Source organism: Talpa occidentalis, unplaced genomic scaffold (genome assembly GCF_014898055.3).
Source record: "Talpa occidentalis isolate TD23 unplaced genomic scaffold, MPIMG_talOcc4v2.1 talOcc4.861, whole genome shotgun sequence".
NCBI lineage: Eukaryota > Metazoa > Chordata > Mammalia > Eulipotyphla > Talpidae > Talpa > Talpa occidentalis.
Genome location: NW_023605263.1, coordinates 1 through 24,889, shown reverse-complemented (window position 1 = coordinate 24,889; position 24,889 = coordinate 1). Strand labels below are relative to the sequence as shown.

The window sequence follows — 24,889 nt, the reverse complement described above, 5'->3', positions numbered from 1 at the left end:
CAAGGGGCCGAGCAGGTGAGAGCTGGCTGAGGGCCAGTGTCCACCCCGGCCTGATCGGGCCCAGTGGCCCGAGAGCTAGGCAGTGTGACCTGGCTCTGCCTGGAGCTGCAGCCCACAGCAGCAGGGCAGAGGCCACTGGCTGGGGGCGCCTCATGGTCAAGTTGGGGTTGGAGAGGGGACCTGCCTGGGGACAGGATCCCCAGGTGAGGGGTGGGGCAAGCTCTCCAGAGCAGCACTTCCTCCTCCTGCCCCGCCCGCCTGCGCCTCACATGGGGCTGGAAGGGGAAATGCCTGCGTTTAAAGTCCAGCAGGTGGAAGGTCCGGGGCTGGGACTCCTGGTTCCTCCTCAGAGCCTGGAGACATGACAGGGGCCGGCGGGGGCCGCAGGGCCTGGGGGAGCCTGGTGCTGCTGGTGAGTGCCCAGTCCTGGCCAGCAGGGCTCAGGAGGGCTCTGGAGGCCCCGCCCCTGGGCCTGGGTACAGAGCAGGGGGACTGGGGGTGGAGGGCGGTGGGGGGTGTCTCTGGGCCTGGGGGGGGAGGATTCCTGAAGAGGGAGCTGCTTTCAGGGCTGCGGGACTGTTGGGGAGCCTGACGCCTGGACTCAGCGCGGCCAGGTCAGCAGAGAGTAAACTCCGGTCTCAGCAGGACAGGGTGCTGGGAAAGCCAAGATGCAGCCCCAGACTCCTCCCCAGAGGCCCCCAGACCCTTCCTTCCTCAAACGCGGGGGTCCAGGCCCCAGACGCCTCCATCGGACTTGTGCATCCAGACCCCCGCCTCCTCCCTTGGACCCCAGGGTCCAGCCACCAGACCCCCCACGTACCCTGGAGTCCAGCCCCCCAGCCCGCCTCAGACGAGGGGGTGAGCGCCCAAGTCTGGGTGCTGCCGCCCTGGTGAGTCTCCCAGGCGTGTTTTTCAGGAAGTGAAAGCTCTTGGTTGATCTCGGCCTTGTCCTATCTCGGCCTTGTCCGTGGCTCCAGGCCCAGCTCCCTCCCCGCGATCCCCGCCCCACCCAGCCCCCCACCCCCAACACACAGGGGAAAGACCTCCGAGGGAGGGTGGCCCCGGGGGAGGCCATGCCCGACCCTCCCACCCCACAGCCGGACTGGGGCTGCAGACGCCAGCTGGCCTGGGCGCGGCCCCTCCCCGGGCCTGTTCTCATGCCAGCTCCTCTCCCAGGGCCTGTGCTGCTGGACCTGCGCCCAGGGTGAGTGACCTCTCCTGAGCTCAGGGCGCTGCGGGTCCTCTCTCCCCGGGGCCTCCGGGGTTCCCAGAGGGCTGGGTGGTCCAGGGTAGGGGCTGATGGGGTCCTCCGGGCCCCAGCCAGGGGCAGCGGGGGACGGCGGGAGCTGACCAGCACGTCTTCCTTGCTCAGACCTCCAACCCGCTAACCTGAGGGTGGAGGAGCAGACCCCCACGTCCATCACACTCGGGTGGGACCCCCCCCGCCGGCCAGGGCGGGAACTACTCCTACGGGGTACGGTGGAGTGGACCGGGCATCACAGATCAGGTGCGGAACACGACGGACACCAGCTGCAGCCCGCCGACCAGCTGCAGCCTGGGACCATGTACCAGTTTCATGTGTGGGTGGAACAGGGTGAAAACAGGTCCCAGGAGACACCCATCGAAGCCAGCACAGGTGAGACACCGCCAGCAGCAGGTGTCCCCCTCCTGTCCCCCCAGGGACACCCAAACTCGAGGAATGATGGAGAACACCCGTGGGCCCTAGGCTCTGACCGGCAGGGTCAGTGCAGAACGTGCTAGAATGCCACTAATGCTAGGGGTGGCTCTTGTAGGAAACTAGGGATGATTAGAGGCCAAACCCCTGGGGTTAGCTTGCCTGGAATGTGGCTCCTCAGACTCCCGACTGCACCCCTAGGCCCCGAGTTGTCTGGTCCTTGAGGGACGTCCAGACCACAGCCCAGCGCCTGCGTCCAGCTCCCTGCCCCAGACCCCACAGCCCACCATGGCCGCCGCCAGCGCCTGTGGCCCTGCCCGTTACGGCCGCGGTGGCAAATCAGGTCTCAGCGCACGTGCTCCGGAGCTGGGTTGAGGCTCCCCGACGCGTCGCCCGCAGGGCTGGCCTGTAGCTGGACCCGGGGGGGGTGTCCTCCAGCTCTGCTGGAAAGTGCCGGACTCTTGCTGCTCCAGTGCGGTGCGTAGAGGGAGGGTCAGCACCCAGAGCTGGTGACAGCGCGCACTCAGCGCCCCCTCATTCCTCAGGGGGGAGCCTGTCCTTGCATAAGGTCCCCCGTGGTGAGTGGTGCCGCGGACCAGCACAGCAGTAGACGGTGAGGCCACCTCAGGGTTGAGAGAAGCGTGCAGGGTGGTCAGGGTGTCGGCGAAAGAAATGACACACAGACACACTTCAAGAGTGAAAATCTGAGTGTAATTTTCTTTGAGTTTGTGACCAGTATATATATGTTTTCCAAAAGCACAGGAATGAATATCAATGAAATTAGCTTGCTCATGGGCTCAGTCTATCACCATCAGGGAGGTAGATCACCTCCCTGATGGAGGTAGATCACCTCCCTGATGGAGGTAGATCACCTCCCTGATGGAGGTAGATCACCTCCCTGATGGAGGTAGATCACCTCCCTGATGGAGGTAGATCACCTCCCTGATGGTGATAGACTGAGCCCATGAGCAAGCTAATTTCTTTGATATTCATTCCTGTGCTTTTGGAAAACATATATATACTGGTCACAAACTCAAAGAAAATGACACTCAGATTTTCACTCTTGAAGTGTGTCTGTGTGTCATTTCTTTTGCCGACGCCCTGACCACCCTGCACGCTTCTCTCAACCCTGAGGTGGCCTCACCGTCTACTGCTGTGCTGGTCCGCGGCAGAGTGGCACATAAGAGTTTGGGTCCAGCCCTCTCACCCGATCTCCTGGTTCAGGGGTGAGGGCGGGACTGGGGGCGTCAGGGCCAAAATGGCAGGACAGTCCCCACTGTCTGCTGCCCCCGACTCTGGTCTTTCTTCCCAATTTCTAGCCCCCACAAAGTAGGGGACCTGAGTGTGGTGACCCAGACCCCCACCACCATCACCCTCAGCTGGACCAGCCCCGATGGCGGGGCCTGCAGAACTACACCTACTGGGTCCGGTGGGCTGGAGAGGATGGCAAAGCCGGGACCCAAAACACATCACACCCCAGTCACACAGTGGAGGGCCTGGCCCCCGCGTCCCGGTATGAGTTTTCCGTGTGGGCTGAGAAGAATGGGGTGAACGGCAGCGAAGCGAATATCACCCATTACACAGGTGAGGACCCCAGCCCACACACTGCTCCTCTCCTCTCCTCTTCTCTCTGGGGGGAGCACAGGGCACGCCCCACAGGGAAGGTGTCCTCGTGGGACTTCTTTGGGCCCTTGGACTGACCTTCAGGGTGACCCCAGGAGAGACTGGCCGTGTCTAGGCTCGTCCACGGCCCCTGCCACCCACCTCTGACTTAGGACCTTGTGGGGGGAGAACGTTCTAGAGCGTGATATTCGGGGATGACGCTCAGCATCCTGGGCTGAGACAGGGCAAAGGCAAGTCGCTGAGCTCTGTGGGACGCGGTCCTGTGGAATGTGGTCCCTGGGCCCCCAAGTCTCCCCAGTCCCTGAGTTGTCTGGTCCTTGAGGGATGTCCAGACCACAGCCCAGCGCCTGCGCCCAGCTCCCTGCCCCAGACCCCACAGCCCACCATGGCCGCCGCCAGTGACTGTGGCCCTGACCGTTAGGGCCGTGGTGGTAAATCAGGTCTAAGCTCACGCGCTCAACCCAGGAGCTGGGTTGAGGCTCCCTGACCCGTCACCCCCAGAGCTGGTGCTGTAGCTGGACCTGGGGGAGGGTGTCCTTCATGGCTGAACCTCGTAGAAAAGTGCTAGTCTGGACTCTTGCTACTACAGTGAGGGGCGTGGAGGAGGGTCACATCCCGAGAGCGGGTCATAGGGCCGCTCTCTGTCAGAACCTGCATTTTGGGCCTCCCTGGTGGTGCAGGGGTTAGTCTCAGCTCCACTTAGCAGTCGCCAGCCACTGTGGCCTGAGTTCGATCCCCGGCCAGGGAGCTACCCACTTGGCACAGCAGACCTCTCCTGTCTCCCTGCGGCTCCCCTCAGCAGTGTATCTCAGTGGATCCACCTGTTCTGCTCCCCACTCTGTCTCTGGTGAATCCTCTCACCCCCACAACTCTGGCCTGCACCCCAGTTCTTCTAGCAAAAATAAATAAATCTTAGGGGGGAAAAAAGAAGAACCTGAATTTTGCAAATCCACGTGATCAGCTGCACATTAGAGTTCAGGTCCAGCCCACTCACCCCATCGCCTGGAGCAGTGCTGGGGCTGGGCTGAAGGCTCAGAACCAAAACTGGCCACTGAATGTCCTCCTGACCTGCTCCCTCTGACTCTGGTCTTTCTTCCCAACTTCTAGCCCCCAACATAGTTGGGGACCTGAAGGTGGTGACCCAGACCTCCACCACCATCACCCTCAGCTGGACCAGCCCCGATGACCAGGGCCGGCAGAACTACACCTACTGGGTCCGGTGGGCTGGAGAGGATGGCAAAGCCGGGACCCAAAACACATCACACCCCAATCACACAGTGGAGGGCCTGGGCCCCGCGTCCCGGTATGAGATTTCCGTGTGGGCTGAGAAGAACGGGGTGAACGGCAGCGAAGCGAATATCACCCATTACACAGGTGAGGACCCCAGCCCACACCTGCTCCTCTCCTCTTCACTCCCCTGGGGGGGTTGCAATGGCAGAGACCCATCAGGGGAAGGTTTTCTAAGTCCTCTTCGATCTGCACACAGTAGGGCCTCAGCCTCATTGGACTGACCTTCAGGGAGACCCGGGGAGACTGCCCACGTCCAGGCTCGTCCATGGCCCCCTGAGCTGGGGGCGGGTGTCTGGACCATAACTAGGCTGAGCATCCTGGGCTGAGTCTGGGCAAAGGCAAGTCACTGAGTTCTGGGGGACGCGGTCCTTAGTATGTGGCCCCTCGGACCCCCGACTCTCCCCAGCCCTGACTTGTCTTGTCCTGGACTCTTGCTGCCCAGGTGCAGTGCGTAGAGGGAGGGACAGCACCCAGAGCCGGTGACAGGGCCAGCTCAGGCTCCCCAACTCAGCCTGAACCGGCACCTACAAGACCCTCGTGGCCAGGGTCCCTCAGAGCCCAGGAGCCCAGCCCAGGCCACTCACCCCATCTCCTGGACCGGTGGTGGGGCTGGGCTGCAAGGTTCAGGGCCAGAGATGGCCACGGAGCATGCCTCCTGCTCTGCTCCTTCTACTCTGGTCTTTCTTCCCAACTTCTAGCTCCCAACAAAGTTGGGGACCTGAGTGTGGTGACCCAGACCCCCACCACCATCACCCTCAGCTGGACCAGCCCCGATGGCCGGGGCCTGCAGAACTACACCTACTGGGTCCGGTGGGCTGGAGAGGATGGCAAAGCCGGGACCCAAAACACATCACACCCCAGTCACACAGTGGAGGGCCTGGCCCCCGTGTCCCGGTATGAGTTTTCCGTGTGGGCTGAGAAGAACGGGGTGAACGGCAGCGAAGCGAATATCACCCATTACACAGGTGAGGACCCCAGCCCACACCTGCTCCTCTCCTCTTCTCTCCTGGGGGGAGCACAGGGCAGACGCCCCACAGGGAAGGTGTCCTCGTGGGACTCCTTTGGGCCCTTGGACTGACCTTCAGGGTGACCCCAGGAGAGACTGGCCGTGTCTAGGCTCGTCCACGGCCCCTGCCACCCACCTCTGACTTAGGACCTTGTGGGGAGAACGTTCTAGAGCGTGATATTCGGGGATGACGCTCAGCATCCTGGGCTGAGACAGGGCAAAGGCAAGTCGCTGAGCTCTGTGGGACGCGGTCCTGTGGAATGTGGTCCCTGGGCCCCCAAGTCTCCCCAGTCCCTGAGTTGTCTGGTCCTTGAGGGATGTCCAGACCACAGCCCAGCGCCTGCGCCCAGCTCCCTGCCCCAGACCCCACAGCCCACCATGGCCGCCGCCAGTGACTGTGGCCCTGACCGTTAGGGCCGTGGTGGTAAATCAGGTCTAAGCTCACGCGCTCAACCCAGGAGCTGGGTTGAGGCTCCCTGACCCGTCACCCCCAGAGCTGGTGCTGTAGCTGGACCTGGGGGAGGGTGTCCTTCATGGCTGAACCTCGTAGAAAAGTGCTAGTCTGGACTCTTGCTACTACAGTGAGGGGCGTGGAGGAGGGTCACATCCCGAGAGCGGGTCATAGGGCCGCTCTCTGTCAGAACCTGCATTTTGGGCCTCCCTGGTGGTGCAGGGGTTAGTCTCAGCTCCACTTAGCAGTCGCCAGCCACTGTGGCCTGAGTTCGATCCCCGGCCAGGGAGCTACCCACTTGGCACAGCAGACCTCTCCTGTCTCCCTGCGGCTCCCCTCAGCAGTGTATCTCAGTGGATCCACCTGTTCTGCTCCCCACTCTGTCTCTGGTGAATCCTCTCACCCCCACAACTCTGGCCTGCACCCCAGTTCTTCTAGCAAAAATAAATAAATCTTAGGGGGGAAAAAAGAAGAACCTGAATTTTGCAAATCCACGTGATCAGCTGCACATTAGAGTTCAGGTCCAGCCCACTCACCCCATCGCCTGGAGCAGTGCTGGGGCTGGGCTGAAGGCTCAGAACCAAAACTGGCCACTGAATGTCCTCCTGACCTGCTCCCTCTGACTCTGGTCTTTCTTCCCAACTTCTAGCCCCCAACATAGTTGGGGACCTGAAGGTGGTGACCCAGACCTCCACCACCATCACCCTCAGCTGGACCAGCCCCGATGACCAGGGCCGGCAGAACTACACCTACTGGGTCCGGTGGGCTGGAGAGGATGGCAAAGCCGGGACCCAAAACACATCACACCCCAATCACACAGTGGAGGGCCTGGGCCCCGCGTCCCGGTATGAGATTTCCGTGTGGGCTGAGAAGAACGGGGTGAACGGCAGCGAAGCGAATATCACCCATTACACAGGTGAGGACCCCAGCCCACACCTGCTCCTCTCCTCTTCACTCCCCTGGGGGGGTTGCAATGGCAGAGACCCATCAGGGGAAGGTTTTCTAAGTCCTCTTCGATCTGCACACAGTAGGGCCTCAGCCTCATTGGACTGACCTTCAGGGAGACCCCGGGGAGACTGCCCACGTCCAGGCTCGTCCATGGCCCCCTGAGCTGGGGGCGGGTGTCTGGACCATAACTAGGCTGAGCATCCTGGGCTGAGTCTGGGCAAAGGCAAGTCACTGAGCTCTGGGGGACGCGGTCCTTAGTATGTGGCCCCTCGGACCCCCGACTCTCCCCAGCCCTGACTTGTCTTGTCCTGGACTCTTGCTGCCCAGGTGCAGTGCGTAGAGGGAGGGACAGCACCCAGAGCCGGTGACAGGGCCAGCTCAGGCTCCCCAACTCAGCCTGAACCGGCACCTACAAGACCCTCGTGGCCAGGGTCCCTCAGAGCCCAGGAGCCCAGCCCAGGCCACTCACCCCATCTCCTGGACCGGTGGTGGGGCTGGGCTGCAAGGTTCAGGGCCAGAGATGGCCACGGAGCATGCCTCCTGCTCTGCTCCTTCTACTCTGGTCTTTCTTCCCAACTTCTAGCTCCCAACAAAGTTGGGGACCTGAGTGTGGTGACCCAGACCCCCACCACCATCACCCTCAGCTGGACCAGCCCCGATGGCCGGGGCCTGCAGAACTACACCTACTGGGTCCGGTGGGCTGGAGAGGATGGCAAAGCCGGGACCCAAAACACATCACACCCCAGTCACACAGTGGAGGGCCTGGCCCCCGTGTCCCGGTATGAGTTTTCCGTGTGGGCTGAGAAGAACGGGGTGAACGGCAGCGAAGCGAATATCACCCATTACACAGGTGAGGACCCCAGCCCACACCTGCTCCTCTCCTCTTCTCTCCTGGGGGGAGCACAGGGCAGACGCCCCACAGGGAAGGTGTCCTCGTGGGACTCCTTTGGGCCCTTGGACTGACCTTCAGGGTGACCCCAGGAGAGACTGGCCGTGTCTAGGCTCGTCCACGGCCCCTGCCACCCACCTCTGACTTAGGACCTTGTGGGGAGAACGTTCTAGAGCGTGATATTCGGGGATGACGCTCAGCATCCTGGGCTGAGACAGGGCAAAGGCAAGTCGCTGAGCTCTGTGGGACGCGGTCCTGTGGAATGTGGTCCCTGGGCCCCCAAGTCTCCCCAGTCCCTGAGTTGTCTGGTCCTTGAGGGATGTCCAGACCACAGCCCAGCGCCTGCGCCCAGCTCCCTGCCCCAGACCCCACAGCCCACCATGGCCGCCGCCAGTGACTGTGGCCCTGACCGTTAGGGCCGTGGTGGTAAATCAGGTCTAAGCTCACGCGCTCAACCCAGGAGCTGGGTTGAGGCTCCCTGACCCGTCACCCCCAGAGCTGGTGCTGTAGCTGGACCTGGGGGAGGGTGTCCTTCATGGCTGAACCTCGTAGAAAAGTGCTAGTCTGGACTCTTGCTACTACAGTGAGGGGCGTGGAGGAGGGTCACATCCCGAGAGCGGGTCATAGGGCCGCTCTCTGTCAGAACCTGCATTTTGGGCCTCCCTGGTGGTGCAGGGGTTAGTCTCAGCTCCACTTAGCAGTCGCCAGCCACTGTGGCCTGAGTTCGATCCCCGGCCAGGGAGCTACCCACTTGGCACAGCAGACCTCTCCTGTCTCCCTGCGGCTCCCCTCAGCAGTGTATCTCAGTGGATCCACCTGTTCTGCTCCCCACTCTGTCTCTGGTGAATCCTCTCACCCCCACAACTCTGGCCTGCACCCCAGTTCTTCTAGCAAAAATAAATAAATCTTAGGGGGAAAAAAGAAGAACCTGAATTTTGCAAATCCACGTGATCAGCTGCACATTAGAGTTCAGGTCCAGCCCACTCACCCCATCGCCTGGAGCAGTGCTGGGGCTGGGCTGAAGGCTCAGAACCAAAACTGGCCACTGAATGTCCTCCTGACCTGCTCCCTCTGACTCTGGTCTTTCTTCCCAACTTCTAGCCCCCAACATAGTTGGGGACCTGAAGGTGGTGACCCAGACCTCCACCACCATCACCCTCAGCTGGACCAGCCCCGATGACCAGGGCCGGCAGAACTACACCTACTGGGTCCGGTGGGCTGGAGAGGATGGCAAAGCCGGGACCCAAAACACATCACACCCCAATCACACAGTGGAGGGCCTGGGCCCCGCGTCCCGGTATGAGATTTCCGTGTGGGCTGAGAAGAACGGGGTGAACGGCAGCGAAGCGAATATCACCCATTACACAGGTGAGGACCCCAGCCCACACCTGCTCCTCTCCTCTTCACTCCCCTGGGGGGGTTGCAATGGCAGAGACCCATCAGGGGAAGGTTTTCTAAGTCCTCTTCGATCTGCACACAGTAGGGCCTCAGCCTCATTGGACTGACCTTCAGGGAGACCCCGGGGAGACTGCCCACGTCCAGGCTCGTCCATGGCCCCCTGAGCTGGGGGCGGGTGTCTGGACCATAACTAGGCTGAGCATCCTGGGCTGAGTCTGGGCAAAGGCAAGTCACTGAGCTCTGGGGGATGCGGTCCTTAGTATGTGGCCCCTTGGACCCCCGACTCTCCCCAGCCCTGACTTGTCTTGTCCTGGACTCTTGCGGCCCAGATGCAGCGCGTAGAGGGAGGGTCAGCACCCAGAGCCGGTGACGGGGCCACGTTCAGGCCCCCCGACTCAGCCTGAACCGGCACTTACAAGACCCTTGTGGCCAGGGTCCCTCAGAGCCCAGGAGCCCGGCCCAGGCCACTCACCCCATCTCCTGGACCGGTGGTGGGGCCGGGCTGCAATTTCAGGGCCAGAGATGGCCACGGAGCATGCCTCCCGGTCTGCTCCCTCTCACTCTGGTCTTTCTTCCCAACTTCTAGCCCCCAACATAGTTGGGGACCTGAGTGTGGTGACCCAGACCCCCACCTCCATCAACCTCAGCTGGACCAGCCCCGATGGCCGGGGCCTGCAGAACTACACCTACTGGGTCCAGTGGACTGGAGAGGATGGCAAAGCCGGGACCCAAAACACATCACACCCCAATCACACAGTGGGGGGCCTGGCCCCCGTGTCCCGGTATGAGTTTTCCGTGTGGGCTGAGAAGAACGGGGTGAACGGCAGCGAAGCGAATATCACCCATTACACAGGTGAGGACCCCAGCCCACACCTGCTCCTCTCCCCTCCTGTCTCCTGGCTAGGGGGGCGGTGCACATGGCCGACGCCCCTCAGGGAAGGAGTCTGGGTGTGACTCCTTAGGCCTCTTGGACTGGACCTTCAGGGTGACCCCAGGAGAGACTGGACATGTCCACGGAGCCTCCATGCCCCCACCCCCGCCGAACTGAGTCAGCAGCCCAGGCCTCCTATTGCCCACCCCTGTGCCCGAGCTCCGCTGGCGGGCGGCAGGCCATGTGTGAGTCCCTTAGGGCGCCTCTGTCCTCCCTTGTCAGCTCCCAACCAGGTCACAGGGCTGAGGAACGAGACTCGGAGCAACTACTGGGTCACGCTGCAGTGGGAGGCTCCGGAGGGCCCCCCGGGGCCACGCTACAACTACATTGTCCAGTGGGCCCTCGACTACCACAACACGACTGAGCTGTCGTACAGGGTGGAGGGCCTGACCCCCGGGACACCGTATGCCTTCAGTGTGCGCGCTGAGAGCTACGACGTGCTGGGCGCCCCCCACATCCTGCAGGCGTCCACGGGTGAGCCAGCCAGGGCTTGCTCGCAGGGTCGGGGACCGTGAGTGGACTACAAGTTCCAGCAGGCCGCGGGGCCCTGCTCCACACGCTGCGGGGCACAGCCTCCCGGGGCTCCTGGGAGTTGTAGTTTGCTGGCCCCGCGGCGCCTGGAAGAGGGAGTATGGGTGTCTGGTCTCCGGGAGCTGGGCCCCTGGTGGGGTGGGGGCGGCAGCCAACCCCGCCAGCCCTGCCGACGCCTCCTGTTCCCCCAGCGCCGGCCCCGGCCAACATCATCTCCTGCGACAGCACCCCCTGGGGCTCCGGCGTGGTGCTGGTCTTGTCCTGCCCCCTGGGCGGCTTCGAGGCCTTCCGCCTGGAGGTGGACGGGCGGCACCTGCCCCCGGACCAGGACAACTCCTCCTGCGGCGGGAGAGGCGTGGACGTGTCGGGGCTGCAGCCCGCGCGCCCCTACCAGGCCCGCGTGGCCACCGTGTGGGACGGGGAGCTGGCCTGGTCCGCCGCCGTGACCTGCCACACGGACAGCACAGGTGAGCGGCCGGGCGGGTCTTCTCGGCGCCGGACTCGCCGCGGCCGCCCCAGGCGTCAGGGCCCTCGCGCCAGCTGCCTGTGGGAGCCGCGGCCCTGCCGGCTGCGCCGCTGCGCTGGCCCGTGGAAGCAGCTGCCCCATGCGCTGGCACCTCTGAGCCCCAGGTCTCCGGCCAGCCCCGGCGGCCCCTTGTCTGCGCTCGGCCCCGTCCCGCCTGCTCTGGGCCTCCGCGGCTCCATCCTGTCCCGGCGCAGTCCGCGGGCTCACGCAGGTTGCAGCTCGGGCCGGGCCTCATCGGAGCCACCCCAGACGCCAGCCCCAGGTGCTTCCGCCAGCCCATGGCTGACATGCTGGAGGCCATCCATGGCCGGGGGCGGGACGGGCCTGAGCGGTGGCCCAGCCCCAAGTGCTCAGCGCCGCCAGCCCCAGCAGCCCCGTAGGGAGGCCCCTGGGCCAGGACCCCCAGAGGAAGAGCCGCTGGGCGCAGGAACGCCAGCTCCCGCCCAGCAGAGGATGGGGTTGGGCTGTGTGGCCAGCCCTAGGGTGTGGCGTGGCCTCGGCCCCCCACCATGTGCCAGGGCCCCGCCCTGGAGCGCAGGGACCTATGTGTGGACCCCCCTGGGCTGCCCTCACTGTGGACCCCGGGATTGGCCACACAGGGGAGGACCAGGGCATGTCACCCAAGGACCATGGGCTCTGGGAGCTGAACGCTGGTGCCAAGCTGGGGGCGCATGCCCCTCCCCCCCCCCCCCCGCTCTCCCTAGACCTCAGGCCGCTGGTCAGGCGGGGACAGGCTGGGGACAGGCCGGCTGGGCTTGGCTTCTTGGCTCACGGCTCTGCCACCACCCCCCCCCCACCCAGGGGTCATCGTGGGCTCCATTTGCGGGGTCCTGCTGCTCCTCCTGGTGTTCCTGCTGGTTTTCTTCCTGAAGAGGAGGTGAGGCTCGGCCGGCTGATCCTGGGGGGTGGGCAGGCAGGATGGGACCCTGGTTCCAGCCTCTCCCTGACCCTCCCAGGAGCTTCCTTCCCTGGCGCATGAAGAGTGCGAGGTCGGCTCCCAGGACCCCGGCCTTCAGGTGAGCACAAGATTCGCGGGGGGTATCCACGGAATCAGGTGGGTGCTGCCTACTGGAGGGCCGGGGTCAGGCCACTATCCCTCTGCGTACTTTTTTTTTTTTTTAAAGATTTATTTATTTATTCATACAAGCACTGGGCACAGTCAGAAGCGCGGAGGGTGAGAGAATTCACCAGAGCCAGAGCGGGGAGCAGAGCAGGCAGAAGGACCGAAGCACACTGCTGAGGGGAGCAGCGGGCGGCAGGAGAGGTCTGCACGCCATGTGGGAACCTCGCCTGGCGGCCGGGGGTCAAACAGGCAGCGCTGCAGAGGCTGTGGGCAGCTTCACAGCCCCGCGCTCAACCGCTGCCCCACCGGGGGAGGCGCTCTCTGAGTACTTTTGAGAAGGGCTCAAAGGCCGCGCTGCGGGGTCCCCACGCCCTAAGTGGCCTTGGCACGGCCTCAGCCTCATCCCTCAGCCCTGGGGCTTCTGCTGACCCACGGACCCCTTCAGCATAATCACAGCTGAGCGCCTTTCCCAGCCCGGCGCTGGCAGGTCAGGGACGTGAGCCGGCAGAGCCTGGCCCCGAGGGGCGTCCTCCACCGCGGGGAGTGGACGGGCAGCAGGGCTGTGAGGCCAGCGAGCAGGAGGCGCGGACAGCGTCTTGGGGACGGCGGCCCCACGGAGCCGGGCGCGGTGTCCCTCCTGGGAGGCTCTGGCTGAGCCCGGGAGGACGCCTCTGCCTGGCCAGCGGGGCAGCAGGCGCGCAGAGCTCGGCGTCCGAGGCTGAGCCTGGGCCGCGGGGAGCAGGGGCCGAGCTCGGGGGTGGGGGCCGCCCCGTCGGCCAGGCCTCGGAGTTGTGAGTTGGGCTTCGGCTTTAGACCGAGATGGGAGTTGGAGGGTTGGAAGAGACCGAGACAGTCAGGCGGGCAGGAAGGGGCGGAGGAAGCGTCGTGGAGAACCGAAAGGGCAGCTCTTGCCGCCCGCAGCGTCCCCCTCGGCAGCCTGCGGAGTCGTGGGCAGCAGAGCCCGCGAGAGGAGACGGCCTGCGGCGTGGCAGGGAGTGGGCAGCGGGGCAGCCTGGCTGGCGTCTGAGTGTCCACACGTGCGGCTGGAGACGGGCTGGCGCCTGGGAGGGTCCCGACCCCTGAGAGGCCGAGTGGGAAGGCTGGGCGCGGGGAGGGGCTGGGGTGGCATCCCGGGGGGCGCGTCTTGGGTGCTTGTTGATGCCTGTTGGATGCTTGAGATGCTCCAGACGCGGAAGGGGCATTCGGCGGGCCCACCGGCCGTCAGGAGGGCTTGGCCAGTGCCCAGCACCCGCTGGTCTGGGTCAGCAGTCACCGCGGCCCAGGGCCGGGGCCGGGGCGGGGCGGGGCGGGACCAGGAAAGCGCTGAGCGGGCCTGGAGCAGGCGCCACCGGAGGGAAGGCGACGGCCAGCTTCCCGCTGCCGCCACCCTGTCCGGACCCTCCCGGCGGCGCTGACCAGCCCTGTCCCCGCGTGGGGCGCGTGGGGCCTGCTCCCACGACGCTGCCCTCTGCGCGTGTGCGGTGGCGGGCGGCCCTCCAGCACCCGGGGGGCGTGCGGTGCCCGCGAGGACATGGGCTGCCCGCGGGCTCGGACACCAGAGGCGCGGGGCCGGGTGGCCCGTGGCCAGGGCGAGCCGTGAGAAGTGTGGGTGCCGAGATGGGCAGACTCGGGACGGCGGCCAGCCCGGGAGAGGGTGTGCGTGCGGCGGCCGTGGGCAGGACCGGCGGCCGAGCGGTCACGTGCGGGTGGACTGGGCGGCCTTTGGAACGGGAGATAAGACGCCAGGGAGACAGCGGGACTTTGGAAAGGGAAGCGTGGATCCGCCACTGCCCAGCGGAAGGCGGCGAGGGCGGCCGCTGCTTTGCATGAGCAGCCTGCGGGTCAAGGCTCAGCCCGCAGCTCTGCCGGGAAGGCGGGGCCCGCAGGGCAGGGTCCAGCGCTGCGGGGCGGCCCGGGATGGACGGGGCCTCTGGCCGCTGGGGCGCTGTTCTGGCGCTTTCCTCGGGCGTGGACGGGCCCGGCTGGGCGCGCGGCTCGAGGACCGACTGGTGTGCGCGGCTTGAGTGGGCTCGAGGGGCTCCCGGGCTGTGACAGCCCTCGAAGGCGGGCAGGTGGGTTTAGGCAGCCGCTGGAGCGCGGCGCTGGCTGGGTGGACGCCGGGGCTGAGTCGAGGGGCTTCAGAGACGGTTCCGGGCCGGAGCGAGGGCGGGAGACTCCTGAACATGAAGAGGGAGCAGCGAGTTCCTGGGGGCCGGGGGGGTGGGAGGGAGCCCAGGAGGGGAGAAGCTCCGCGGACAAGAAGCACCTTCTTCTCTTCTGAGTTAATATTTTTTGCATTTTAAAGGACAGGCTTGTTAGGAAAAGGAGAAAGCTAAAGGGGGGCAGCTGTGCGGTCGCGGGGCGGGAGGGCGCCGAGGTGAAGAAAGCTCAGTTGTGTAAGATGCACACGACATGCGTTCGCCACCTCACTGCTCCAGCGGGTGCGGCCCAGCGGCCTTCGGTGCAGTGGCCCTGTCTGCTCCTCTCCTCCCCCCCTCCTGCAGGCAGGGCTTCCTGTCACTGGGCCCCAGCAGGCAGTATCCACTTTCACTACAGAGAAACAGATCCTGGCCCGGAAGCAGGTTGTCTGGGGCTGCCGCCGCCCTGGGCCAGCACTGGCCAGGACAGGGGGACCAGCTGGCTCCTGTGCCTCCTGCTCACCCACGTGGCTGGGGCCCTGTCTTCCAGGAGCTGGGTCATCACCCTCGGATGGCAGCTTCTCCCCAGGGGTGTCCTAGTTTTCAAGGCTGAGTAATACTCCTTTTGGGGCCAGGCTGCCTGCTCGTCCCCCGTCCACCGGTGGACACGTGGCAGCTGCCATCTTGTCCAGCACGGGTAACACCGCTATGGCCATGAGGAACGGATGTCTCTCCGAGATCCGCTTTCGGTTCTTTCGGGTACATACCCAGAGGTGGATTGAAAAACCAAAACCACCTTTTGGATCCAGCCGCCCATTCCGGGTTTTTCTCCGGAGGAAATGAAATCAGTGTCTGGACAAGATCCCCGCGCCCTCAGATTCACCTCGGCAGAGTTCAAATAGCCGCGCCCTAGGAACAGCCTCTGCGCCCCGCAGCAGATGGGTGGACAAAGGAAGCACCGCGTGTCTGCAATGGAGTATTACTCAGCCCCGAGAAAGGGGATGCTGCCATCTGTGGCAGCCAGGGTGGGCTGTCAGGCGTGCGCTGAGCGAGAGTCTGGGGAGCAGACAGAGGCCGTGTGAGCAGGAGAGGGGCTGGTGGGGCAGGGGTCCAAAGCTCCAAACAGCCAGTCACGAGGTAAATAGGTCTTGGGGGTGTAAAAACAAAGGCCAGACCCTTCGCCTCCTGTGGGCTCAGGATGCAAGGCGCTTGAAGGCCTTACCCGTCCCCCAGCTTCCTCACCAACATCTCCGCCGCCGACTTCGCGGGCCACGTCAAGGAGAACGAGAAGGACAGCAACTGCGGCTTCGCGGAGGAGTACCAGGTGGGGCAGCCGCCCGGGAGCTCCAGAGCAGCTGCTGCGGGGCCCGGGCACACTGGCCTGTGACTCCCCGAAGTCAGCCCCAAGCAGGCGCCTGCCCACACACCTCTCTGGCCTACCTCTCCAGTCCCTGCTGCCCCCCAAATCTCCCCAGATGCCCCCGGTGCTGCAGAATTCTGGGGTGCCAGAGCTGTAGATGGGCGTCCCAGGGAAGGCCAGGGGACATCGAGGTTTCTCAGGGGGCGGTGGGGAAAGCTCAGCCCCCCTCTGTCTCCACCGCAGCAATTGGCCCTGGTAGTGCGGGACCAGCCGCAGACGGTGGCCTCGGCCCCGGAAAACAGCGCCAAGAACCGCTACAGGAACGTCCTGCCCTGTGAGAGCTCAGTCCCGCGGCTGTGTCCCAGCGCCCGGCCCCGGCCCCGGCCCCGGCCCCGCAGAGGACAGGCCTCCTGCCCAGGCCCCCTCCCTCGAGTCCACATGCCCCGGCTGTTGTCCTGGGTCCCCGCCGCGCCCCAGGCTGCTCCTGGGCCCTGTCCTCACGGTCTGCCCTCTCCCTAGACGACTGGTCGCGGGTGGCCCTGAAGCCCGTCTCCGGGGAGCCGGGCTCCGACTACATCAACGCCAGCTTCATCCCGGTGAGGCGGGGCGGGGCCCTGGGGGGCGGGCAGGAGGAGCTGGCCGTGGGGTCACCCTTCATCTGTCGCCTCCCCAGGGTCTCTCTAGCTCCCAGGAGTTCATTGCCACCCAGGGGCCCCTGCCCCAGACGGTGGGTGACTTCTGGCGCCTGGTGTGGGAGCAGCAGAGCCGCACGCTGGTTATGCTGACCAACTGCATCGAGTCCGGGCGGGTGAGGACGCCGGGTGCCCACCCAGAGGGGCTGGCCTCCCGCAGGACCCCAGCTCTCCCCGCCCCAAGGGCCCCTCATCCACATGCGGGGTGACGCTGAGGCCCACGGCCTTGGGAAGGGGTCTGCGTGGCTGCCCGGCAGTTCTGCCCTGCCCCGGGTGGGGGATCCCCTCCTGCACCCCTGGCAGAGGGGCGGCTGCTCAGGGCCTGCCATTCCCTGACCCATCCTCCTCCAGGTGAAGTGCGAGCACTACTGGCCCCTCGACACCAAGCCCTGTACCCACGGAGACCTGCGGGTGACCCTGACCGGCGAGGAGGTGACGGACAACTGGGCAGTGCGCAGCCTGCAGCTCCGCCATGTAAGCCCCGCCCGCCCTGCCCGCCCCGCTCCAGGAAGCCCCTCCCAGAGCCCCCAGTCCCGCCCGCCCCCCCAGCATGGAGATGTGCCATGGGGTGCCCCAATAGCTGGAGACAGCCCAGCCCGCCCCCCCAGGTGCGGGAGGAGAAGGAGCTGTTCGTGCGCCAGTTCCATTACCTGACCTGGCCAGACCACGGCGTGCCCCACGCCCCCGACACTGTGCTGGCCTTCTGGAAGGTGCTCCGGGAGTGGCTGAACCAGAATGAGAAGGAGGCCATGGGGGGAGGCCCGCCCATTGTGCACTGCAGGTGAGCGCCCCGGGGCTGGGCGGTGTCTGGGTCCCACCTCCCCAGGGGGCCCCGCAGCAGCTGAGGGGAGGCTGGGCGAGGGGTGAGAGGGAGGACAGGAAAGGGGCGAGGCCCCAGGAGCACTGGGGTGTGTGGGGGGGAGAGGCCGCCGGGCTGCTTCCCCTGAGGTGTCCCTGAAATGCCAGCATGCTCGGAAATGGGGCTCCGTGGCAGCAGACACTGGGGCTCTGTGGGGAGCCTCCCCCACGGTCTCGCTGGGTTCCGACGCTCCCTCCGGCTCCACAAAGATGTCCCCCCAATGCAGACCCGAGGAGGATCCCGGGAAGCCTCAGTCTGGGTCAAACCCATGCTCCTTTCTGGCTGATGTCCGGGAGGGGTGTGCCCTGAAGCTCTCTGCTGAGCCCCTGCCCCATCCCCTCAGGGTGTCCCCAGCACAGGGCCAAACCTGGAGGGGAGCCAGACACCACGGCCACTCAGCGTCTGCCCCCGGGAGACAGCCGGAGCACCCAGAGTGGGGGAGCTCCCCCCGCCCCGCCCCGCCGCCGGAGCAGCACCTGTGCTGGGCAGGGGAGGGTGGGCGTGACTGCGGGGGGATACGCTCTGGGGCAGGACAGAGGCTGCTGCGGGACCCCGGGGACGGGCCGGAAGCTTTAGGCTGACATGGTGTCTCTCCAAGTGCTGCTGGGCCGCCTCTGTCACCGCCCGGCCTGGCCAGGGACCTGCCTGGCCCGTCTCCCACCCGCCCTGCGGGCAAGTGATGTCAGCTCCTTCTCGTCCCTTGGTGCCGTCGCCTTAGGACGTGCATCAGGCCAACAGGAAGCCACCGGGAAGCCAGGACCTAGCTGCCTGGGCGTCCTGTCCCGAAAGGCCGGTGCCCCAGGAACTTGCCCTGGGGCTGCAGGTGGAGGGGATCCAAGCCACAGCCGGCAGAGGGGGATCGCGGGCCTGGGTGCTCGTCCTCACAGTTCCCTCTCGAGAAGTGTGGGGCCTGGGGGGTGAAAACCCTGGGTGGAACCTCACCCCCAACTACTGGTAGCCTGAGAGGCCGCCGTGAGTTCCGTGACGGGCGGCTGTGTCTGCGGCTGCGACCACTTGAGAAGACGCTATTGGGACTGACAGGGAGGCTGAGGCCCTGCGGGACTGGGCCCTACGGTCGCGTCTCGCGCCCCGGCTCTGGTTGCAAGATCTGTGTGACAGCCGGGTGCTGGGGCCTGTGCTTCTCGGGGCTCAGCCGGGCTCTCCACGTGATGCCACGGACCCGGCCGGACACCCTGATTCCCGGCGCCCCCAGGTCCTCCCACGCCTGACCCTGTCTGTTCCCGCCTAGTGCTGGTGTGGGGCGCACGGGCACCCTCATCGCCCTGGACGTCCTTCTGCGGCAGCTGGAGGGCGAGGGCCTCGTGGGGCCCTTTAACTTTGTGAAGAAAATGAGGGGGAGCCGACCGCTGATGGTGCAGACAGAGGTGAGGGCTTCCCTGGGCACGGGGGTGGGGCGGGGCAGGGTGGTGGGAGGCCCTCACACCGGCTCCCCCCAGGCCCAGTACGTCTTCCTGCACCAGTGCATCCTGCAGTTTCTGCAAGACTCAGCCGCGCACGCGGCCGAGAAGGAGATCACCTACGAGAACCTGCTGTACGAGAACATAACCGCCATCTAGGCCCCCGAGGCCCAGCCCCAGCAGCCCCTGCTTAGGCCCACATTCTGGGGGCTGCCGGAGCTGAGGGCGGGGTCCTGGCCCGGGCCTGCGGGAAGAGGAGGCTGCGGTCTTTTCCTGTTCCTCGGGAAAGGGCAGGGGGCTGTCATCCAGCGTCGGGGGGGACCTGGGATCCCAGACTCGGCTTCCTTGGAGGAAAGGGACGGAGCTTGGCTTTCCTAGCTCTCTGAAGTAGGGGCTGGAGGCCCGACCTCAGGCGCCCCGGGAACAGGCTGCATTGCGCCCGGGCTCCGGAATTCTGGCTGTCCCAGAAGCCACGGCAGGCGGGACTCTGCCTCTCTCTTCCTTCAGAAACCAAATCAGTCTTCTAGAATCCCAGGTTTTCCTGCACCCCAGTGCCTGTACATAGTTTTTCCTTTACCCCATAATTTATTAAATCACTGTCTTGAATTGCTGGAATGCTTACCCCGGTGGAATTCTGAATCTGGAAATAATTGGGGTCCGGGTGGATTCCCAATGTTTAGGTAATGAAGCTGACCGGGGAGGTTAGAGGGACCCACAATTTTGCTCCTGAAACGTGTAGGTTTGGACCCTGGAGTGTCTCCGAGAAGGTGTCTGGGTAGAGGGCCTGGCCACTGGCCGTGGCTCCGGGAGCTGGCCCCTGGGCTGGTGGCAAGGGAACTTAAGGGAGGGTGTGTCAGGGCTGACATGCGGGACTTTCATGCCGGGCCTGACTTTTGGATAGCCGAGAGCTGGGTCTCCAAAAGGGGCGCGGTATCCTGGCACCTGTCCTTTGGGCAGCGTGGGAAGTAGCCAGCTGGGGGCCTGGATGCCAGATGGCTGGGCCGCGAGGCTGGCAGTGCGGGGGCCGGGATCAGTATTGGTAGGAGCTCAGGGGGCTCCTGGCTGGGGGCAGACGAGGCGCGGAGCGGGTCCCCCCACCTACCCAGAAAGAACCGACACCCGCGCGCGCCCACACGGGCGCACTCACGTTCACACTCGCACACACTCGCGCGCGCACAGGACACACTCGCACACGCGCGCGCTCGCACACCGGCGCGCACACACCTCGCCCCCGCCCCGCGAGCTCCCGGGCAGCACCCGGGACAGCGCCGCCCGCCCGCGTGCGGGGGCGGGGTCCGGGCGGGGCCGGCTCCACCGCGTCTCGGGGAGGGTCCGGTCTGGCTACCGAGCAGGTAGGAACTGCCGGGACCCCCTCCCTAAGCCTCGCCCGCATTTCCATCCCCGGGGGTACCGGGTTTGGGGGTCTTGGCAGCGGGAGAAGCTGGGAGGGAGCAACAAAGGGAGCGGGAGGCTGGAGCCCGAGGCGGGGAGACTGGGCTTTAGAGACAGGTGTGGCGACAAAGGGGGGGCGGCAGGGGGAGGGAGTGCGGGACCCCAGGAGACGGCGCCCAGACGAGGGGCCGGGCGGAGGGAGGCGCGGGGGCAGCGCAGGCAGGCCCCGGAGGGGCGAGGGCGGACGCAAACCGGGCAGACCCGGGTTCGGAGTCGAGCGCGCCGCGGGGCAGGTGGTCAGGCCGCGCTCGGGGGGCGCGGGAGAGACGCCAGGCCGAGCCCCCCGCCGGCCCCCCCGGTGAGCGGGAGGGGACCGAGTCTCGGCTCCGCGGGCCAGAGGGCAGGAGCGGCCGTGCGCCCACGGAGGGCCGCCCCCGCCCCACCCTGGCTGGTCGGGGGAGCCCAGGGTCTGGGCTTCGGGCCCCCCGGGTGGCGCGAGCTTGCTCTGTGGGGACTGGGTTTCCGTGCGCCAGCCCCGCCCGTTGCCGTGGCAACCGGCCGTTGCCGGGGTAACCAGTGTAGCTCCCACCCCGCCCGAGCGGAGCCAGCCGTTGCTCTGGGCAACCCGGTGCGCGGGTTCCCACGCCAGCCCGGGCCCACTTCCGGCTCCGGCCCCGGGGGGAGCAGACGTCCACGGGATTCCCGCGGGGGCCTCGGAGGGAGGGTGTCCACCTCGCGTCCACCCGGACCCGCCCTCCGTGGCGAGGAGCCTGAAACTACAACCCCCAGCGTGCCTCGCGGCGGCTGGCCAACCCGTGGGCGGCCGGACGCCCAGGGGGCCGATGGGAGTTGGAGTTCTTTGTTGTTCGGCGGCTCCAATGGAGACACCGGGTGGGTGTCGGGGGGCCAGGGCGCTTGGGTGCCTCCACAGAAAGGACCCTAAGATCCCGCCGCCATGTTTCCGGAGCCTCCAACCCCGGGGCCTCCAGCGCCCGACACGCCTCCTGACTCAAGTCGTATCAACCACAGTCCTGGTGAGCAAGACCCCCTGGCCAGTCCCAGGGCGGGGTTCAGACGGGTGTCCTCGGGTTGGTGTGCTGCAACCGGTTGGGATCATCTTCGGAATCCTGGACTGAAATCTACAAGAAATGCAAACTTGCTTGCAAGAATACACCCTCTCCCCCCCAGAACCATACCAGGGGTGTAGAGCAGAATGGGATCCAGGACTGGGGAATGGAAGGGCCTCCTGTCTCTTAAAGATAGGGAAACTGAGGCTCGGGGGAGGCAGGGCTTCTCAAAGCATTAGGGGCTGAACAGAAATTAGAGTGGAGGTGGGAGGCAGGGACTCGTAGACAAGAACATCCGGATGGTGTGAGCCCAGATTAGGCAATCAAATCGCTTTATAGGCGAGATCAGTGGTAAGAAAAACACTGGTAAGAAATAAAATGGAAGTGGCTGGAGGGGAAACAAGGCCAGCTTGCACGTGCCCTCCTGATGGAATCTGCCAGATTGCTTCCCAGGGCTTCAATGGCTGTTGTCTCCTCACCCTCCGCAGTGCCGCCCTGGGCCCTGGCCACCATCGTGCTGGCCTCAAGTTTCCTTGTCTTGAGCTGCTGCTTCTGCCTCTACCGGAAGCGTTGTGGAAGGCGTTTGGGCAAGAAGAGCCAAGCCCAAGCCCAGGTCCACCTGCAGGAAGTGAAGGAGCTGGGCCGGCATTACATAGACAAGGTGTGACCCGGCCTAGCCCCCAGCCCTGCCCCTTCCTGCCTCTCTGCTCCTCCCCATGGCCTGGCAACATCAGTCCTGGCTTCCTGGCCTCCTACACCCACCCTAATCACTAGTCTCCCCTCTGTGCCCAGCCCTGAACTGAGCCTGGGGACCTGAAGGTGGACCAGACTTAATTCCCTCCTCCCTGGTGGGAAAATCAGACACACAGATATTTGCAGTGCGGGGTGCCTGGGCCACACAGAGGCAGTGTGGACATTTGGGACACAGAGAGGCCATCTGACTGCCTGGTGGATCCAAGGATTCCCAGAGGAGGTGGCCTCTGAGCTGGTACCCAAGGCACAATTAACTGCATCAGGAGCTCAGCAGTAACTGGGGCAACGGGGAGCCCCATCAGAGTTTGGAGTAGCAGAGGAGCAGGGGCAGATGGATGTCAGGATGCGGAGAACAGATTTGGGGCGAGGAGATGAGGGAGGAAGCTAGTGTGAAAGCGTGAAAGAAACGTGGTTGAAAGAGGCCATTCATCTGGGAGCCAGGAAATCTTAGGCTTCCAACTCAGAGAAGACATTTCCCAGCTGTGTGACCCTAAGAAATTCACTATCCCATTCTGAGCCTCGGGTTCATACTCGAACTATCAACAGTATTCCCCCCTCCTCCCTTCTCAACAAATTGCTCTTATAATTATTACCCATAAGGGATGCTCTTTAGGGTCCAGGGATCCCAGCCCCCATTTCCATCCCTTAAGCCAGTAGCAGTGAAAGAGCAAATTCTGGATCTGTGCAGACCTACTGAATCAGAACCTCTTAAGAGAATGCAGTTTACTACACTGCTCAGGGGAATTCTCATTCACACTAAATTTTGAAAATTGGCGGCTTAGGGTAAAAAATCTTACATTGTTGTTCTGGGTAAGAATGTCACATATGCAATAAACATGGCATTTCTCCATGTTTTGCTGTGGCAAGATCACTAATCAACATGGAGATTTGGTCAACAACCCCAATACATCCATTAGCTTGTGAAATGAAATTTCCTGCCTCCTTCCGGTAGGCAATGGGACACTACCAGCACTTGTTTTCCTAGTCTAGGCTGGACAAGCAATACCTGTACATTACACCTTTACCCTCCTCCATCACAGACATCACTAATCAAACACCAACAATTATCCTACACCATTGTGTTGCCATGGTTATGTCCTGCCTGTGGCAGACATCAGTAATCAAACATAGACTTTGCTTAACCCGCAAGTGCTCAGGAATAACTGAGGGACCTGTGAGTCTCCCTGGGCTTCTGGGTCTGGAGGATTCCACTATCAGGGGAAAAACTCACCTGTCCTTGCTCCTGGTGTTAAGGTGCAGCCAGAAGTGGAGGAGCTGGAGCCGGTGCCATCTGGGCTAGGACAGCCGATGGCAGAGAAGCATGAGCTAGGACGTCTGCAGTACTCACTGGATTATGACTTCCAGAGTGGCCAGGTAGGTGTGGGGAAGAAGGGATCCCAGGGAGTCTAGCCTCTTTTAGAGGTGACTCCACAGGGAAACTAAGACTAGGGCTGACCCTCCCATTTCTGTACAGCTGATGGTGGGCATCTTAAAGCTGAGGGGCTGGTGGCCTTGGACCTGGGTGGCTCCTCTGACCCTATTGTGCGAGTCTACCTGCTGCCAGACAAGCGGAGGCGGCACGAGACCAAGGTGCACAGGCAGACGCTGAACCCACACTTTGGGGAGACCTTTGCATTCAAGGTGAGTTGCTGTCCTCCGTGCCCTGTGCTGCGCCATCAACACTTATGCCTTGGAACACGGCGGGGGCGGAGGGGGGCGTGGAGGGCCAACCCCTTTCCGCTTCTCCTGGAGGCTGCCACAGTTCAGCTGGCAGTTGCCAGCTCTGGGGACTGTCCCACTGGCCCCTGGGTTGTCCAGCTGGGGGCACCATGACCCTTGGGCTGTTCTCTTGGTCCTTGGGCAATTGTTGGGTTCCCGTTGATTCCAGGACTTCCCTATTTGGGTTACATAGACTCCCCCGACCCCAGCTGTCCTTTTGGACCCTCGCCGTCCCCCTCGATGCCTTCTGCCTGGACGCGCTGGGTCCCACTTCCTCTCGGGTTTCCACCTGTGCGCTCTCCCCGCACCCCAAGGTCCCTTACGTGGAGTTGGGGGGAGAGTGCTCGTCATGGCTGTGTACGACTTCGACCGCTTCTCCCGCAACGACGCCATCGGGGAGGTGCGGGTCCCCATGTGCTCCGTGGACCTGGGTCGCCCGGTGCAGGCCGCGGAGCTGCAGGCGGCCCCGCGGGAGGAGGTTGAGCACGCGAGGCCCCGCCCACGGCTGGGCCGCCCCCAGCCCCGGCCAATCAGCGCCCAGGCCTGCCCTCCGCCCCTGCGCAGCACGTGCGGGGGCGGGGCCCCATCGGGCCAGTCCTCGGCGGGCGGGGGAGGCGGCGGAGGGTGCGCTGGGGCGGGCGGTGACCGTCCCCTCCCACCTCAGAGGAGAAGCTGGGGGACATCTGCTTCTCCCTCCGCTACGTCCCCACGGCCGGGAAGCTCACCGTCATCGTCCTGGAGGCGAAGAACCTCAAGAAGATGGACGTGGCAGGGCTGTCGGGTGTGTGGGAAGCACGGAAAAGGGGGGCGGGGTTCCTCCGGCTAAGGTCGGGGTTCCCCCAGTGTCGCTTGACGGAGAGGGCGGGCAGCCCCCTTGGGAGGGTAGAGGTTCAATTCGGGTGTGGAGCGAGGAGGACCCGCGGGGTCCCCACGGGATCCCCGTGTCTTGTGGGGGCCGCGGCAAGACTCCCCGTCCCTCTCCCAGACCCGTACGTCAAGGTTCACCTGCTGCAGGGCGGTTAAAAAGATGAGGAAAAAGAAAACGACCATCAAGAAGAACACTCTGAACCCCCTATTACAACGAGGCCTTCAGCTTCGAGGTGCCCTGCGACCAGGTCCAGGTGAGCTGGGCCGCCCGCGATGCCAGGTTGGCCTCTGTC

General features: G+C 64.5%; 1 protein-coding gene and 1 pseudogene across 1 annotated transcript; both read left to right on the top strand.

Annotated features, from left to right (window-relative positions):
- Positions 1 to 361: 361 nt before the first annotated feature.
- On the top strand, positions 362 to 18,974 carry LOC119235054 (receptor-type tyrosine-protein phosphatase H-like). The gene is made up of 20 exons (XM_037498095.1): positions 362 to 412; positions 3,055 to 3,259; positions 4,406 to 4,672; positions 5,287 to 5,553; positions 6,695 to 6,961; positions 7,577 to 7,843; positions 8,984 to 9,250; positions 9,867 to 10,133; positions 10,434 to 10,685; positions 10,934 to 11,209; positions 12,070 to 12,145; positions 12,225 to 12,284; positions 15,703 to 15,793; positions 16,073 to 16,163; positions 16,349 to 16,425; positions 16,503 to 16,637; positions 16,873 to 16,995; positions 17,130 to 17,302; positions 18,630 to 18,765; positions 18,838 to 18,974. The coding sequence occupies exons 1-20, from the start codon at positions 362 to 364 to the stop codon at positions 18,955 to 18,957; spliced, it is 3,468 nt and encodes a 1,155-aa protein (XP_037353992.1). The 3' UTR covers positions 18,958 to 18,974.
- A 2,129-nt stretch (positions 18,975 to 21,103) lies between these two features.
- LOC119235055 (synaptotagmin-5-like) lies at positions 21,104 to 24,850 on the top strand (annotated as a pseudogene).
- The last annotated feature ends 39 nt before the right edge of the window (positions 24,851 to 24,889 follow it).